General features: G+C 33.3%; 1 protein-coding gene across 1 annotated transcript; it reads left to right on the top strand.

The window, feature by feature from the left end:
• The first annotated feature begins 12,754 nt into the window (after positions 1-12,754).
• On the top strand, positions 12,755-15,284 carry LOC128983977 (uncharacterized). Its single transcript, XM_054403258.1, has 3 exons — positions 12,755-13,162; positions 13,307-13,525; positions 15,114-15,284. Exons 1-3 carry the CDS (start codon positions 12,755-12,757, stop codon positions 15,282-15,284), a joined length of 798 nt encoding a protein of 265 aa, XP_054259233.1.
• Positions 15,285-17,596: the final 2,312 nt, after the last annotated feature.

The following is a 17,596-nucleotide window of genomic DNA, read 5'->3' on the forward strand; positions in this document are numbered from 1 at the left end:
TAGAATTAAACAAAATATCATTTCTGCTAAATAATAATATACGCAAAGAATACGTTTTGTGTTTTTATTTTCAGTCCAAACTTTTCTAGAAAACATAAGTTCAAGTTACGGCAATATATGTAATTACTATATTTTGGAATAACTAGTAATACTGATGAACTAAAAAAATATTATTAATGTTATATATTATAAAATCCTCAGTCGTTTCTAGGAGTTAAATCTAATAAAGTTGTAAGAGACGCTACTCTAGCAGACGTGCCTTTACTGTCGATGTCTTCACTCAAATCTCACTGTCGACGTGTGTTATCGTTCCAACGTCAAACAGGTCCTACATTTGATCCCGAAAACCGCAACAGTGACCCAATTTACAGAATATACATGTATGCAATAAAAAGTCATTTAGATAAATAGTACTACTCCAAACATTGGCTTAATTCAAGCGAAATGTTTTGTAGGGGCCCAATGTGAGAGTAGTGTTTTTGTATCCAAATATATATATTTGGATATATTTGGGTATTATGATACCACTTCCTTCTAAATATATAAGATTTGATTTGATATATATATATATATATATATGATATTTCAACAAAGTAGGAAGATAGGTGGAATCTTTCCCTTCTTACAACTAACTACCCTATTAAAGTTTTTATTTATTCCAGCTCGGTTCAGTTTAATATATATGGACCTTCCGTATAAGGAACAATAATTTTTATTCATACCATTTAGCCCTCCGGATTAAAAATCTTTGCTAAGTAAGATTATTAATATTTCCTTTTATTATAATCATTCCCATAGAGGTTTCCTAATAATGATAGTTTCAAGACTTAGGTTGCCACAATACTAACTAGGGCCTACAATATATTGACTGCCTTCTTTCAGTAGAAAATCATATGGTCATAGGGAAAAAACTAAAAGATTGAGGACAGTAAAAGGTAACTGAACTTATTCATCCAATAGGGATAGTGTTAGGATAAATGTCTGTCTTCAAGAAAAATACGGAAAGCAAAAACACGTTTTTCATCCAAATCGTGTAGCACATCTTATGAAACAAATTGGAATCCAAAATATTAAATGGATAAAATTAGGATTTTATAATTAATGATAATCTTCATAGCTGGATCATCAAGGAAAAAAACACATTTCTGATATTAGCTAAATACATCGGCTTAGGAGAGTTTAGGAAATTCTATAGGTAGAATTTCCTAAACTCTCCTAAGCCGATGTATTTAGCTAATATCAGAAATGTGTTTTTTTCCTTGATGATCCAGCTATGAAGATAATCATTACGCAGCTTGTGTGGAACCTTTATCACGCACAGGCAGAAGCCCACGTGATAATTTTTTCATTAATATTGTAATGGGGCTATTACTTTTAACAATAAATATTGATTACTTGATTGCTCCCAACCCCTATAAATGAATGGTGAGTTAGTTATTTTTAACAAATAATTGTTATTCCCATATATAAAACAATTAAAAACAAATATAAAACGCGTACACCAATTAAAAATAACGGTCCTAACGTGGGAGCATCTAATGGATACCAACCGCTTGAAGTTAGAGTCTAGAGACAACGCACAATAAGTTAGGTCTATACAAGTTTAATATACTTTGGAAACCATACATATGTTACATTTGAACCAAAGTATTAATTATTATACACTAATAAACTGTTTGTTATAATAATTAAGTTCATTAACTCAATAAATAAACATTACCAACTTATATTTTGGTAAAACTATTAAAACAATTTCTATTCATTGGTACTTGCAGATTACCAGCTAGTTTCTTTTATTGAAGAATTGCAATGACAAAACAAGAGGATACCTGTATACATACAACAAAGCAACTTGCAGTGAGCTAACAAGATAACAAACACCAGGCAGTAGTGGAGGGCAACTAGAGTCAGATTAAACTATTGTTGTGGAAATAAACCAATCCTTAAGTTAATGCTTGGTTGATTTTCTATGAACAATATAATTGTTCTGACTGAAAAGTACCATGTGTTTAACGCAATCATTAATTTATTATTGGAGTCTATGAATAAAGTATTCATAGACTCCAATAATAAATTCAATAATTTAATACATCAAGTCTATTTAATTGATGTATTATCGCCTTATTTTTATTTGATCTTAATTGCATCACTATAATTGGGTTTTTATTTCACTGTTACTTATGAAGATTTGTCAATAAGTACAAATGTTATTAGTGTTTTAAATGACACATTAGCTTTTGGGGATTAATGCTATTTTGTCACATAATTATGCCTTTGATCTGGCAGCAGATTGCACGTGATTACTCGATAGACCGCTCACACAGATTAACTGCAATAATTTGGTTCTAGCTTATTTGGATTACGGACATAGAATCGCCCATGGTAAACCCGTTTATTCTTAATTTCCCCGTGTTAATTTGTGCATGAGGTATGGAGATAGACTAGCCGTAATGGTTATAATTTACCATATGTTTATATTAAGTAAGCACCCACATTGATTTGTTAAATCATTTCTTACTCTTAGCTTAGATTGTCCTGAAGTTACTTTTTATAAAACTCAATATATATTAACATAAAAATGTACCAATAATTAGAAAAAAACTAAGATAACTTCCACAAATACAAAAAAGGTTAGTAATTTAAAATTAAGAAAAAATCTGAGTGATGAATATCTTCTTGCACACATTGGAACCAGTTATTTCAATGATTTCAATGTTCATACAACCACTCAAGTTTTGCATACATTCATACGTCGTATAATTTATATGTATTTCCAAAAATAATTAATGTTTAAGGGAACGATGAACCCCAACCCTCACTCAATTAGGGGAGATGTAACTATTTCGTGGTTGTAATACTAAACTGTAATTTTGACAGTAAGGTACTGTTGTCTAAAATGTGTATTCACTTTACTGAAATGTTTATGCTACTTTTAGAGCTGTATAACGAGTGTAAAATATTTTAGAGGGCTTAACTAAATATTTAATCTTCTAACAAGTTCTTTAGTTGCCCTCTAATGTGCATATAGTCACCAAACCTAGAGTTATTTATTAAAAAAAGGAACCTTTCATGTAAGTTTAAACCTAATTTAAGTGAATATTGTATGAAGTTATTCCATTCCACTTTTTTATGCGTCATATATTAGTCAAAAACGTATAAGGAGTAGAGAAAGTCTCGTGTGATTTTTTGAAAGAGAATCTAATAAAGTTGTAAGACGCTACTCTAGCAGACGTGTCTTGCCTTCGCTCTGATCTCAAAGTGACGTCATTCCTCGTCAAATACAACCGTTAGTCTGGCGTGGATTGGTTTTAGTTAAGTTACCTGTCTTTATAATTATTCACAGTGGAAATAGTTTAAAAATCTCGAAAAACTTTCGATTTTTTCAATTGGGTGCTACCCGCCCACCAATGGTACCGTTACAAGTGTAGAATATTGAATATTAGAGTACTCTTGCTGCCGGGGTTTCGTTCTTTGATTTGGCTTTGTTTTGTTGTGTTCTCGTGGATTTAGGTACTTGCATAATAATTATTTGTTGAAAATATGTTATTAATAAGTATCTACAAGTACCATTGTATAATATATAACATATAAGAGTAACTCAAATGTACCACTGATTCTACTTTAGGCACTTTTATCAATTTATTTTTATAGCCATAGATTTTTAGATGGTTTATGCATTTTTTCTATATTTTAAGGGTTTGTTTAACTATATTCTTAAAAACTAAAATTATGAAATGAAATCAAACAGATTTCAGATTTACTCTGGAATAGTATGTGAATTGTTTGAAAGTTCAATGTTTGAGGCTTCATTGAAATTCTAAGATTAAATAAGAAATCGGCTAAAGAACCATGATACTAGTTTTCTTTAAATAAAAATTATTTTGTTTAAGTTTCGTTGATAAACGATGAAGATCGGTCCCACATAACAGCTAAAGGATTTTGAAAAGTTACAAAATATGGCATTACACTTTAATTGGGTTTCCTTAAATAATGCTGAATTGACGAAATACATAAACACTAAAATCTTAAACGACAAGGACACCGCTATGTAACCTTAGTTCTATAATATACAGCTTTTAGAAAAGAAATCACTTTACTTTTAGTGGATGGTCTTTTTACGGAAGTGTTTTTCATTCTAAATTAACTGTTGGTTTACTAACTCTGACTGGATATAACAATTAACATTATCCTTAAAAATTGATTGGTAAAATATACCTCTAATGGAAGAAATAGTAAACTAAGACTTCATAAAGTTTAGTTAGAGGATTCAGTGCCAATTAGCATAGTAGCATAGAAGTTTAGACAGAAAGGTCACGCAAAATATTTTACCAAGTGTAAGCAAACTATCTAACTTACAAAACATTATTAATGACATCTCATTTTCTTAGAGCAGGCGAAATCAATAAACAGAAATATCTCGTATGAGAGACTCGAGGGCTGCTCGTCCAGAACTGCAGAGCTGAGTCAGAGATGCTGAAGTGCTGCGGCGCTGGCGAGGACGATCCACACTCAGCATCGGTCTGACGAATATATCAAAATAATTACGACTCAACTTTCAACTACTGAATAAGCCAGCTTCTTGACAAAATACAAGAGAAAGACAAACAAGAAAACACACGACAATGTAAGCAGTTGAGAAGCTAACAAGACAACTTCAAACAACGACGGTGGTTTGGTAACTGGAGCCAAACATGTCTATGTGTTTAGTTAAGTTTAATTTTAGCTAAAAACGTATTTAGATTTACAAAATATTTGTTGAGTTTTTAAGCTCATATAACAGCGTGATTACTGTGTGTAAACTATGCTTATGAAAAGTAAAAAAAAATTAAATAATATATATATATACAGACTGTCCCAAAAGTCCCGGACCGGTTTAATATTTTCTAAACGACAACAGATAAATCAATAAGATTTGGTACATCAACACCACACCTAAAAATCTACTTTTTTAAGGAACTAAAAATTTTCTGTCACATCATAGGGACGTCCCACAAGGAGTCAGAAGGAAATCTTAAATAGGAGCATAGGTCAAAATGCACATCAGATTGAAGGGCTTAGCTAGTAGAGTTCAATGCCGGAAACTGCGCCTTAAAAGGACCATCCGTTACAAAATGGCAGCCGTTGAAAGATATCTTGAATCTGCCATTTTGAATCTTTGAACGACTGCCATTTTTTACTCGGGCGTCCTTTTGGGCTTGAATTTACGGTTTTGTAATCTACTAGTGAAGACCTTTAATTTGATGTGCATATCGACCTATGCTTACGTTAAAAATTTTTTCCCGATTCCTAGGGCTGTGCCCCCAAATGCAAATTAAATGAATCTTTGAACTACTGTCATTCTTGACTTGGTTGTCCGTTTGAGTTCAAATTTGCGGCATTATATTCTGCTAGTAAAGACCTTTAATTTGATGTACATGTCAACCTATGCTTCTATTTAAGATTTTTTTCTGACTCCTTGTGGGACGTCCCCATGATATGACAGAAAACTGATATTTCCTTAAAAAAGTAGATTTTTAGGTGTGATGTTGATGTACCAAATCTTATTGATTTATCTGTTGTCGTTTTGAAAATATTAAACCGGTCCGGGACTTTTGGGACGGTCTGTATATATATATATATATAAATCCCAATTAGTTGCGATACTTTTACTAAAATCCTACTACATAAAACACACAAAGAAACCTATCAACATAAGTATTTGTTAAACATGTTTACTGTATTCTTAATAATTTACATTTTGCAAATAAACTAATCACCTTTATCGATCATGTCCTTTATTTATTTTGAAAACTGAGTTTCTTATAATAAACTTTGCCTATTAGACACAGTAACAATATACTAAAATTTATTATCTAAATAATAAGTAGCTTAGATTAATAATGCTGTACATATAAATGATTTTACATGATCCTTTTAACTCCTTAATAAATATTTCATTTTTTAATTTTGATGAAAAATTATATTATTTCTTCGACAAAAACATTTTTTAATAGTCACTCTTGCACCAATCATTATGCCAATTACCGATATTGAATTTAGATTATATTTGTTTTTTAAATCATTTTCACATTTACTATAAATTTTGATTACTAATTTTAATTAATAAGTTCGATTTGAAATATTTTAGTTAATAAACATAAATTATTTACTTAGAAATTGTCTGTGAAATTTGCTCATTAAAAGAGCAAGTTAAGTGTTGTAGGTCCATTGTCAAATGCCCATCTCCCTAAACGTACTAAACAGATTATCACAAATAGAGTTAATACTGTTTGCTGTACCTAATAGCCTCATTAGTATGATGTTTGTTGTGTCATGTTTTCTTTAAATATGACGGCACAATTACTGGTGAAATGGAAATTAGGTGTGAACAATTAAATAAAACACAATTCAGAGTAGTAACTACTGTAATGGTAAATTTCTCGTAACCGCTTAGTTTTCATGGTTTCATTAAAAAAATTGATATACTGTCTTTATATTTAAAAAAAAAATTATGCATTATACGTTTACTTTCCGTCAAAAGTTTAAGGACACGCCAAATAAACATAATTATTATTGTCTACTGTACTTAAACTTTTGAGGTATAATAAATTGCTGTATATTATTCAAATAGCCTACGTTGTGTCATTAATTTAATGCCAAATTGTATATTAGTATATTGTATGTTGAAACAATTTTCTTTATAGAATTCTTTTTCTGTATAAAAAAAAAACCAAAAAATGCTTGTTTTTAAGAAAAAATAGCAATAACAAAAAAATAGTAAGTACAACAAACACAGTGTAAGTACAGTGTAAATAGTAGTAACGAGAGGGCCTACAGTAATGCATTTTCGTATGTGTAAAGGCTATTTAGAAGACGCATCTTAGGAAATTTTTATTTATGTTAAAAAATAAATATTAGAGGATGGTGACGGGCTTCAACATAAATTTTAATAACAGAAATAGCCGTTTATAATTTTTTAACAATCAGTAAAACATAAATTAAATTCTATGTTTAAGCTCGTGACAAGCTTCTAATAATTTTTAAAAAATATCCTAAGATGTGTCTACTAATAGGCTTTAAACATACCAAAATTCATTAATGCAGGCCCTCTTATTTATAAGTTATTATAATTTCTTTCTTTAAAAAAATCAAGAATCTTTTGGCAATTTTTTAAATATAAAAAAGTTCTATAATGAAATTTGTTTAAGATAGAATGTTCAATTTGGTAGTAAATCCTAATAACGTAGGCTATTTGAATAGTATAAAGCCTCAATAGTTATACCTCAATAGTTTAAGGACAGTAGACAATTTTAATTACGTTTATTTAGCGTGTCCTTGAACTTTTGAACGAAACTAAGGTTTTTCAAAATATATATTTTATATTGTACTTTATTGTACATATAACGCGAGTTTATTGATAAAGAGCAAAAAGTACGTACATTTATTCATTTTAGAGAACTACTGAGTTCATTTTCTTTACAATATCAACAAAAAAACAATAGTTTAACTATCTAAAGATATGTTACAAAATATAATAAACTTATTGCTGTTTTGTAAGGTCAACAACTTTAAATTTTTAGTTACCAACCAATGGAGTAATTCTAAAATAACTAGAATAAAATTTACTACGAAAATTAGAAATAAACATTTAATCCAAGTTATAAAACCAGGAATTGGTTTGATATAATTCAAAGACAAACAAATCCTAGAACTAACCCCATAAGTTTATATAAGAAATTAGGAATTTACAAATTATCCTTTAACGACTGTGAGAAGTACTATAAAGGTCAAACAGGTCGAGCCTTCGAAGTCAGATACAAAGAACATATACAGACGATACGATCAAATAACACGACAACGCAAAAATCCTCATAAGCGAACATATAGGGCCTACTCCAAACCAACCATACATACACATCAGATAACAAATTAAAAATATGAAAATATAAAAATATTGAAATCACTGTGCACACAAACTTAACTCATATTATAGTATAGGATATACAGTACCAATTGAAAATATCATCATGCATTGTGTCTATAGAAAATAATAAGATTTTTAATGAACAGGGAACAGGCCGAACAAATAGAAGTGCAGAAGCAGAAGCTGTTAAGTTATTGGTTACAGGAGTTTAGCCTATCTACTATTTACTGTACTATTTGGTACATTTACATGGTGATATATGATTTATAATAGACACCTCTGTGGGTTGACAAATCATAATGTATTATTATTTCCTATTCTTGGTGATGAATATGAATGCTGCCATGTAATAACTACATAGTTTAGTAGGAACGAGTGTAGGTATTCACAAATGATAGCAGTTAATCTGTGCGGCAGCTTAACACATAATCAAACACAATCTGCTGCTCTACTCTACATCAAAGGCGTAATCATGTGACAAATTTACAGTAATCCTCAACTGAATCAACGAATTATTTAACATTTACGTTACGAGTGATTTACATTTGCCCTTCAAGAGCTTATACTCTGTTTTGTTTATTCATATTTTGTAATTGGTAACATCCCACACGCATTATATTTAAAACGTATGATATTTTAGAATCAAATCCAAATCTCCGACTGTTGCGTTTAACATAGTGGGGTTGGATTTCATGCATAGCATGAGTATTCCTAGTGTACGGGATGTAGAAGACTATGAGTCAAGTAAGTAGGGTTTAACTGTCAATTGGACAGGATGGAAAGTATGTATTGGGTTTCGTCTAAATCTGTAAATAAGAAATAAAATTAAGATAAAAAAGATTTGAAAAGGGGTTTTAATTATTTGTAAGGATTATCGTCCAAAAGAATTTAGTCTATGACAGTTTTTTTAACTAGCAGGTTCAGTTCAGTTCTTAGAATCTAAACGTTCACTTAACAGCATTTTTTACTTACTTAATAGCATTGTTGTTATAGTATACAACATTAGTAACAACATACCAATTACCAATGAGGTTGAAGGATTGAGAGAAAAGAAGTAAAATTGTAATACTTCTAACGTCAACTTATTAGATGTTAAGACCAATTTAACTCATTGGACAATGAGTGAGTGGTTGGGACAATAAGTCATTGCATCACAATAAGTTGCTATGAGAGGTTATAAACTACAAAATAACCTGTCTTGGATGTTATGAGTAGTGAATTTTAGTAGGAACGGTCGTAGGTTAAGTAGTGTACGCAACTCGCGTAATTAACCTTTCGTAAACTACTATATTGCATGCACATTTGCTTCAATATACTTTATATTTCACTAATTGAATTCATAATTATATACTTTTTAGAGGGGGGCAAATCAAGGCGCTTTTCAATATAAAATGTTAGGGCCTACTTAAGATGAGTTTGGATGGTTAAGGTTCCATGTGTCGTTTTTTCCCATGGGTTCAGATCAGCGGTTTTTTTTATCACGGGTATATCATTCCAAAATCTTCAGGTCTTCTTTGTAAAAATAACTAAACATTTAACCAGAGGAAAATATAAGCTTGAGAAATGGTTTACATAAACAAGTAATTCCGTAACTTTTTTTGTGACAAAGTACTTCAGTGAGGGTGATTGGTGTTAACAAGTAGAATAAAGTTCCCCCATAGTATTACAGATGATTACTTTGAAAACAGTTTTTCCGTCACAATATCGCTGAATGTGTACAAACCGCACCACAACAAAATATCGTTCCGATTCATTTGATTGTCCAGAGACCTTTATAAACCATAAATCTTTCTTTCCCTTGGGCTGGTAAAATAAATTATCTTCTTGCATGGCCCCGTTTTGCGACTGTCACCACTTTTTGCATGTAGGATAAGTAGACTTGTAAACTTTTATCACAGGGTTGTTTTTTTTTTATAACTAATTCTACAAACTGTTATTTTACTTTCATATTAAATGTTATTTACATTACTTTTTGATTTAGAGGTAAATATCACATTTTTACTTTCTTTGGTAAACAAATCACTAGAAGCATTAACCCACCTCTGACAACTTGCGTACACATTTCGTCACATTACTTACCAATTATGAACATGCATTTAAGGTTGCGCAGTCGATGCTAGAGAATATAATTTGAGACAGAAAATACGTTAGTGTTTAAAATTCTTCAGATTATCTTAGCCATCAGCGATTTGCCTAACACCTAACACTCATAATATAAAAGAAATAAATTAATACAGAATAAGATTTGTATAATGTATTTTAACATGCAATTAGACTTACTTTGAAATCGTGTTCAGTTAGTTACATGATAATCTCTATGCGCCATCATTTTTCCTTTGTGATTTGATTTGTAACACGATTTATTGAATATATTTTATTTTAAAATAATATTATCACTCAATTTTACATTATTTTGAAACAAACTATTTTTAAAGCTTAGTATGTATTTTTTCGTGCTTAACGAGATTTAAATCTATATTTTGTTTTACCTAATATAAACACTTATCAATAACGTTAGTAGAACTTTCCCAAATACTTTTACTATTTACAATAACAGAGTAGGACCTCTGAATAAAACTAGTCATTCATTACAAGTAGAAACTTGTTAAGAAATTAAATGTGAATAATTTTAAAATATTAATATTGAAATAAACTGTGTTCCATCGAACATAAAAACGACATTTCAAATTTTACAAAAGTTCCTTCAATAATATATTTAAATATACTAGTTTTCTTTGAATTTGCCTTGCAAGTAAAGAAGATACGAAGTAATATAGGATATTTGCTGACTAAATTCGTCTTGAAAGGAAATCAACCATCGAAAGGAACCTTCAATAACTCTTGAGGCCCCGGGGCAAACATGAGAAATGATCTTTCTTGTGACACGTGTGAGTTCACAATCTCATCTTGTATCGTTCAGCCTGTCTATGTAACTTACATAAACCGATCCCCGTCAACTGAGCCTTTATATGTAACTTAAATAAACCGATCCCCGTCAACTGAGCCTTTATATGTAACTTAAATAAACCGATCCCCGTCAACTGAGCCTTTATATGTAACTTAAATAAACCGATCCTCGTCAACTGAGCCTTTATATGTAACTTAAATAAACCGATCCCCGTCAACTGAGCCTTTATATGTAACTTAAATAAACCGATCCCCGTCAACTAAGCCTTTACATAAACCTTAAATAAACCGATCCCTGTCAACTTAGCTTTTGTTATGTAACATACATAAACCGATCCTGGTCAACTGAGGCTGTCTATGTAACTTATATAACTGAGACAACTGAGCCTATATATACATTTTTAAAAATCTGTCAACACAGCCCGTAGCTTACATTAACTGACCCTAATCTATTTATCCAGTTTATATATCTTACAAAAACTGATCCGAGTGAGCCCCATTTGCCTATGTATTTTACATAGACAGATATGAGTAAACTAAGCCTGACCTTCTAGCTTACAAAAAAACGTTGATAGTCTATGGAACAAAGTATACTGAGTAAGTTTCATCGAAGACGATAGCGTAAAACGGAAATTACAACGTAGTTTCAAGCAATTATGGAATTATGTTGAATAAGTCAAACCTATCCATCACAATATAATAAAATCCAGTTCGTTTCTGCTAAATAAACAATTACAGTCCAAACAATTGTCGGTTGGACCACCAATCCATGATTTGAATCAATGCCAGGGACGGTGAAAATAAGAATAAACAAGTCATATAACGTCATTTATTGTTGAGCAATAATTGAAAAGGCGGGGGCGTGAACAGGCTCGAACCCGTGGGCCTGGTCACGCTAGATCTCAGTTAGTAGATAGTCATCACGCACGTCACTTTCATTTAGATAATGCCGGGAGATATAGAGAATAAAATATCATAATTCTAACTGGCAGTTTAGCGGAGTAACAACGTTGCTCCGTTGAATACATTTAGGCCTATGTCTAATAGCTAATAGTTGGATGCATGTGATGTAAGCGTTGTTTATATCACAAAAAACTACAATATTAAAATGTTTCATCTCAATAAAATACGCCAAACATGTGACGGATTTACCCCCAGAAATTTCATTGAGTAAATAGATTTCCTCGTAATTTAAAAGTACTATTTTTAAACAGCTCAAACAATTATAAATACGAGAGGTCGTCCAGTGTTCGAAACTCGACCAAAAATATGTAATGTACTCACTTCTCTATTTTCACCCCACACTGTAAATAAAACATGTGATTGGAGTTTCTTCCATTTGTTTTGATTTTCTGTTTATATTTCGTTGTTATTTCGTCACCAGCATGGCAACGCATAAGATCCATGTTAATTTTTTCAAATTTTTAAACTCATTTTTTGCGCTTATCTTTGAGCCTATTTAAATTTATAAAGGGATTCTGCACACCTACAGGATAATAGCTTTCTAACGGTATGCGTAGATTTACCCCACGATGCACACAAGCTGAGAAAAAAGGTTTTAAAGAAACATGCTTGCCTATTAATATATAGATAGATGATTGAACTTAATTTGTGTATATATTTTTACTTTTAATCAGATAAATACTACAGCATTACTAATTATGTAACAGCATTACGTTGTTAGCACAATGATTTCAAGACTGTACACATGTTTCGAAACACCTACTGTAAAGTTTTATCAGGGTCAGAGGGGTACGTACCCTAAACAAGTCAACGCAATAAGTTGTAAACATTAATCGTTTTACAGCATTTGGTTAACCACATCAAACTCTGAGCAAGACAGAGATCGTCATCCTTACGAAAAAACGGATTGAAACCATCGTTCCGCTACGAGTTGGGAACGTAGTTGTCCAAACCACGCGAACCGCCAAGTAACTTGGTGTCATGGTGGACAACAAGTTGAGCTGGAGGGACCAGATCTTCCGTACGGCGGACAAGGCTGCTAGGAGTGTCGCTGCTCTTAGTAGGCTTATGGCCAATGTCGGTGGTCCCCGGTCCAGCCGTAGAACACTACTGATGTCTGCAGTCCAGTCCGTGCTTCTCTACGGCTCTGAGGTGTGGGCAGACGCGCTTAACAAGGAGGCGTATAGGTTGAGGCTCGCACGAGTGCAGCGTCAGGCGGCTTTCAGGGTCGCTTCCGCGTACCGTACGGTGTCCGAACCGGCCGTTTTGGTGATCGCTGGAGTTATCCCAGTCAAACTCTTGGCAGCGGAGAGGAAGGCAATCTACCAGAGACAAGGCTACATCGGAAAGGACGCTGCAAGAACAGAAGAGCGCTCCCGCACTTTTCAGGTGTGGCAAGAAAGCTAGGAAAGGGAGACTCGAGGACGTTGGACTGCCAGACTCATCAGGCAGGTCCAACCGTGGGTAGAACGGCGGCACGGTGAGGTTGACTATTACCTCACGCAGTTCTTGTCAGGTCACGGCTATTTTCAGTCGTACCTGCACTTGATGGCCAAAACGAATTCACCTGACTGCATTTACTGCCCATGCATTCCCGACGACGCGGAACACACCTTTTTCCGCTGTCCACAATGGGATATGCTTCGCCAGGAGGCCATTCAACATCTTGGGGTGCTGTCGATTGAATCGATCTGTGAGACCTTGCTGAAGGGTGAGGACAACTGGGACTGCTGGTCGCACTTTGTCCGGAACGTCCTTCAAGCTAAAAAGAATGATCTAGATCGGAACATAGTCTAGATTTGATAAGAAATAAACGGCTAGACACGGCGCAAGCCCCTCGGGCGTAAGCAAACTCGGCCTAGTTCTGATGAAGTGCGACAAGTGTTCCCAGGCTAGTGTCCGAAGAGTAGAGGAGGTTTTTAGTGGGTAGTCTCTGGGCCTTAAGCCCGTTGGAGTCCCACACTACAGGCTAGCAACCTGTGTGCATAAATGCATTTTCCCACCTCTCCCTAAAAAAAAAAAAAAAAAAACCACATCAAACTATCAATTCAAAAAGTCATTATTTTAACTAGCCAATCAAAATGGTTAAGTTTGAAGATAACGTTTTTTTATGTTGATAATGGTAACACAACGCTTTAAACTGTTTTATTGCGTTAATCAGGATATGGCTAATTCTCTCTAAATATTGATTTAATAACGAACTGTGACAAGCCATGCGAAGTGTCGATGCATAAATCACATTTCACGTGGTCGCGGACATTGATAGTGACGGCTCAGGTGCGTGTTATTTACCATTAAACTATTAACATTCCGCATATACAGAGTGCTGAGTAAATGTGTGTTTGATGATTACTGGCCTCACACATGCCAAATGTCGATTGTGGCTGGAATATGTAACTCCCAGAGACGTGCATTATACATCACTGTACAACTTGTGTTGAAAGGAAATATATAGCTTGACCTGAATTACAAGTATGTTATAATAGATAAAACATAGGAGGATCAGTAAACGATTATTCTTCTTATTGTAAGCTAAAGACAGTGTTGATTAATGTTTCTGTTCAAGTTATGTAGATTGTTGTCTATTGTTTACTAGTTGTTTCTTGATATTCGACCAAATTAAAATCTGTTTGATAAATACATCATATTTGTGATCTGTTACATATTCTCTTTTCATATGGTCAAAAAGTAAAGACAACATCCTAAATCTATCATTAAATAAGAACAATGGATCATTTAGTAGGCGCATATAAGCGTAATTCACATGAAAAACGCCATGACGTGCTTCGTAATTATCACAGAAAAAGTGTACTAGTACGAATAAAAGGTAATGGTGATATCCTAAGACATTGTGAATTGTGGTTAAACATGCATCTTTAGGTAAAAATCGAATCTTGAGTCATTCTATACGTTACTTCTGAATTAACAGAAGGAGTTAATCTTTTTTAGTTTTATTTATTTACCTATGATTTTATTTATCCATACATATTTTATCAATAAACGCATTAAGACTTGCACATTCGGGATAACTCGCAAAGCTAACTATTTCCCGATACAAAAAGCCAAATCGTGACTGGGGTTCGTTGTCCACTTACTCTAACTGCCGCTCGTCGCTCTGATTGGTATTCTGGAGTCAAATTAACCTTTTCAAACGTTACCTTCGCAGCATCCGAATTATAATACAGTAAGAACTCCAATCAATAAAGTTCAATTCAAACAAATCCTGATTTATGTAAAATATCGATCAGAAAAGAATTTCTGATAGTGTTATTTGATAACAATCAGTAATTGGCAATTGCATAATACCCATGTATAAAGTTGTAAAATGAGGTAATAGTAGGGTGTTTTTGCCGGTCCGGCGGGAGTGAGCGGCTTGAGCGGCAGTGAGCGGCTGACGTCACACGACGCCGCCCCCGCCCCCACCCCCACCCCGACGCCACCCCCACCCCCGACGCCACCCCACCTCTCCTCCCGACGCCACCCGCATCGTCACCCCCACCCCCGTCGCTAACCCCTACCACCATCGGGCAGGTTCAAGGTCATCCTTTGTTGTCTGGAACCACCCTTCGCATCGTGGGAGGTCTCCAAGCCAACCCTCCCTACACCATCACTCACTGTCAACCGCAGCTGCTCCCCAACACCTGCGCTCCAAGCGACCCCCCGCTCCTCCCTTGTATTCTTTGTTCTCCACATAGCGCACACTTATTTACCACCAATAGGATGTTAGCTTATTTTGACCAATCATAGAGCAGTATTTCACATATTTCAAATATTTTAACCGTTTTACCTGCCAGACTGTTTGAACGACCAACCCAACTGAAAAAGTGGTAGGAATATGATGTAATAGACGTACACTATGAAAATAGCATACATATGACACAAAATTGTAAGAAAAGTGTATTTTTTCAAGTCCAATAGTTTAGTTTATTTTACTTTGCGGACTATGAAGAGAGAAGATGCTACTTACATTTAGTTAGTTTCGTTTTAAACTAAGAATAGAACAGACTGAAACATTATTACGTTAACATATTCTGCTAAGGTTACAACATATAATAGAGTGTTAAATGTAAACCACGAGTTATGTGGGAGGTCTCCAAGCCAACCCTTGCTCCTCCCGCTCACTCACGATCCTCCCGCTTACTCATGCTACCCCCACCCGCCCCAACACCCCCCCCCCACACTCACACCTCGACACCCCCACCGCCCAACGCCTCACCACTATGCCCCCACCCCATTCTCCCGCCTTCGCGAAGGTTCAGGGTCATCCTTTGTTGTCTGGAACCTGCCTACGCATCGAGGGAGGTCTCCAAGCCAACCCTCACTACACACCATCACTCACTGCCTTAGCTCACTGTCAGCTACAGCCGCTCCCCAACAACAGTGCTCCAAGCGAAAGTGTTTTGCTAATTAAATGCTGTTTAATATTCAAACCATGACATGTAAAATTAATTTTTAGCTTAATTTAAATAAAAAGTATTAAAAAAATTATTCTATAGTTTTTTTTTTCAATCCATGCAACTAATGAGAAAGCAATAACAGGATTAATCATTACGATTTGGCAGGTCACCAAGAATCGATTTTACTGCCCAACAAATTTACTAATTCCACGATTAAATTGTAGATTCCTTGGGAGAGTAATTAAGGTGTGAAATACAAACATTATCGTTATTATATCACTTTTTCTTCAAAAACATAATTATCATTTAATGCCTACATGACCCGTAATGAGTATAAATTTATCCATTTTCCACTAATTAAACTGTCACTCTTGTTCAAGAAATTTAAGAATTTGGATTTGTGCCTATACTTAAAGTTAGTAAATAAGATAAGTTACGTTAAAAACTTCAAGTTTTTATGGTTTAATTTAAATTGTTGTCTTACTTAAGTTTTTTTTTTTAAAGATAAGTAGGTTTGATAATACACATCTATTTTGTATAGGTATGAGTACAAATAATATTGATTCTAGTTTTGGCTTAGACTATACTAAAAAATTTCACTAAAATTAAAAGTCGTATAATTTAGCTGATAACGTTACATAATACTATAAAACTAATATTTTTACAGAACTATTATCTGACATTTTCTCACTTGAGGAACATCAATTGTCTAGGCAACGCACATTCAGAATAATATACGGGCTTTGTTGGTTAATAGTTCATCAGTTAAAAATTAGGTTACGTAACTGAATAATTTCACCACGGAGATAATATTTGTTAAAACGAAACTATTGTCCCTGTTGAGTTTTGCTTGTCTTCAAAAAGGTGTTATTGAATGATTAATTTTTGTTAGATTTCTTGAAAAAATAGTTAGCTGTTTTGACAAAACATTTAATTGAATTAATTTCAGACAAAGATATCACCAATATTTTAGTTATGTTTACGTAATAACGAAAACGTTACAAAATTAAATCTCACTTATGGACAATGTAATATAAAATATAATTTTGTTTGGTTATTTTAGGTAACATTATAAAATTATCTCTAGTTATGATACATGGATTTATTAATGTCATACCTATAGTTTTATCAACGTAGAAACAATTGAAAATTCTAAAAAACAAATAAATACGGGTAAATTGTTTGGGAGTGCAATTTTAACGTTTGTTAATCAAACCAGTATTGCAAAGTTGGTCACACATGTGTTATTTATTTTTCTCCTAAAATTAGTTGAAAAAAAAACAATAAACAAATGTAAATGTATACCAACTCCTTTGCACTATAGTCGAAGTATTTGTATGTAATTTTGTTAAGTCCTTTTTACAATTTTCGTCTTTTACAGAAAATAGTATTCATTTATATTTAATGGGTTATATGGTTTGTCTTA

This window comes from Macrosteles quadrilineatus, unplaced genomic scaffold, assembly GCF_028750875.1.
Source record: "Macrosteles quadrilineatus isolate MER2022 unplaced genomic scaffold, UCM_ALF_1.0 Scaffold_2__2_contigs__length_208266976, whole genome shotgun sequence".
In the NCBI taxonomy this organism is placed as follows: domain Eukaryota; kingdom Metazoa; phylum Arthropoda; class Insecta; order Hemiptera; family Cicadellidae; genus Macrosteles; species Macrosteles quadrilineatus.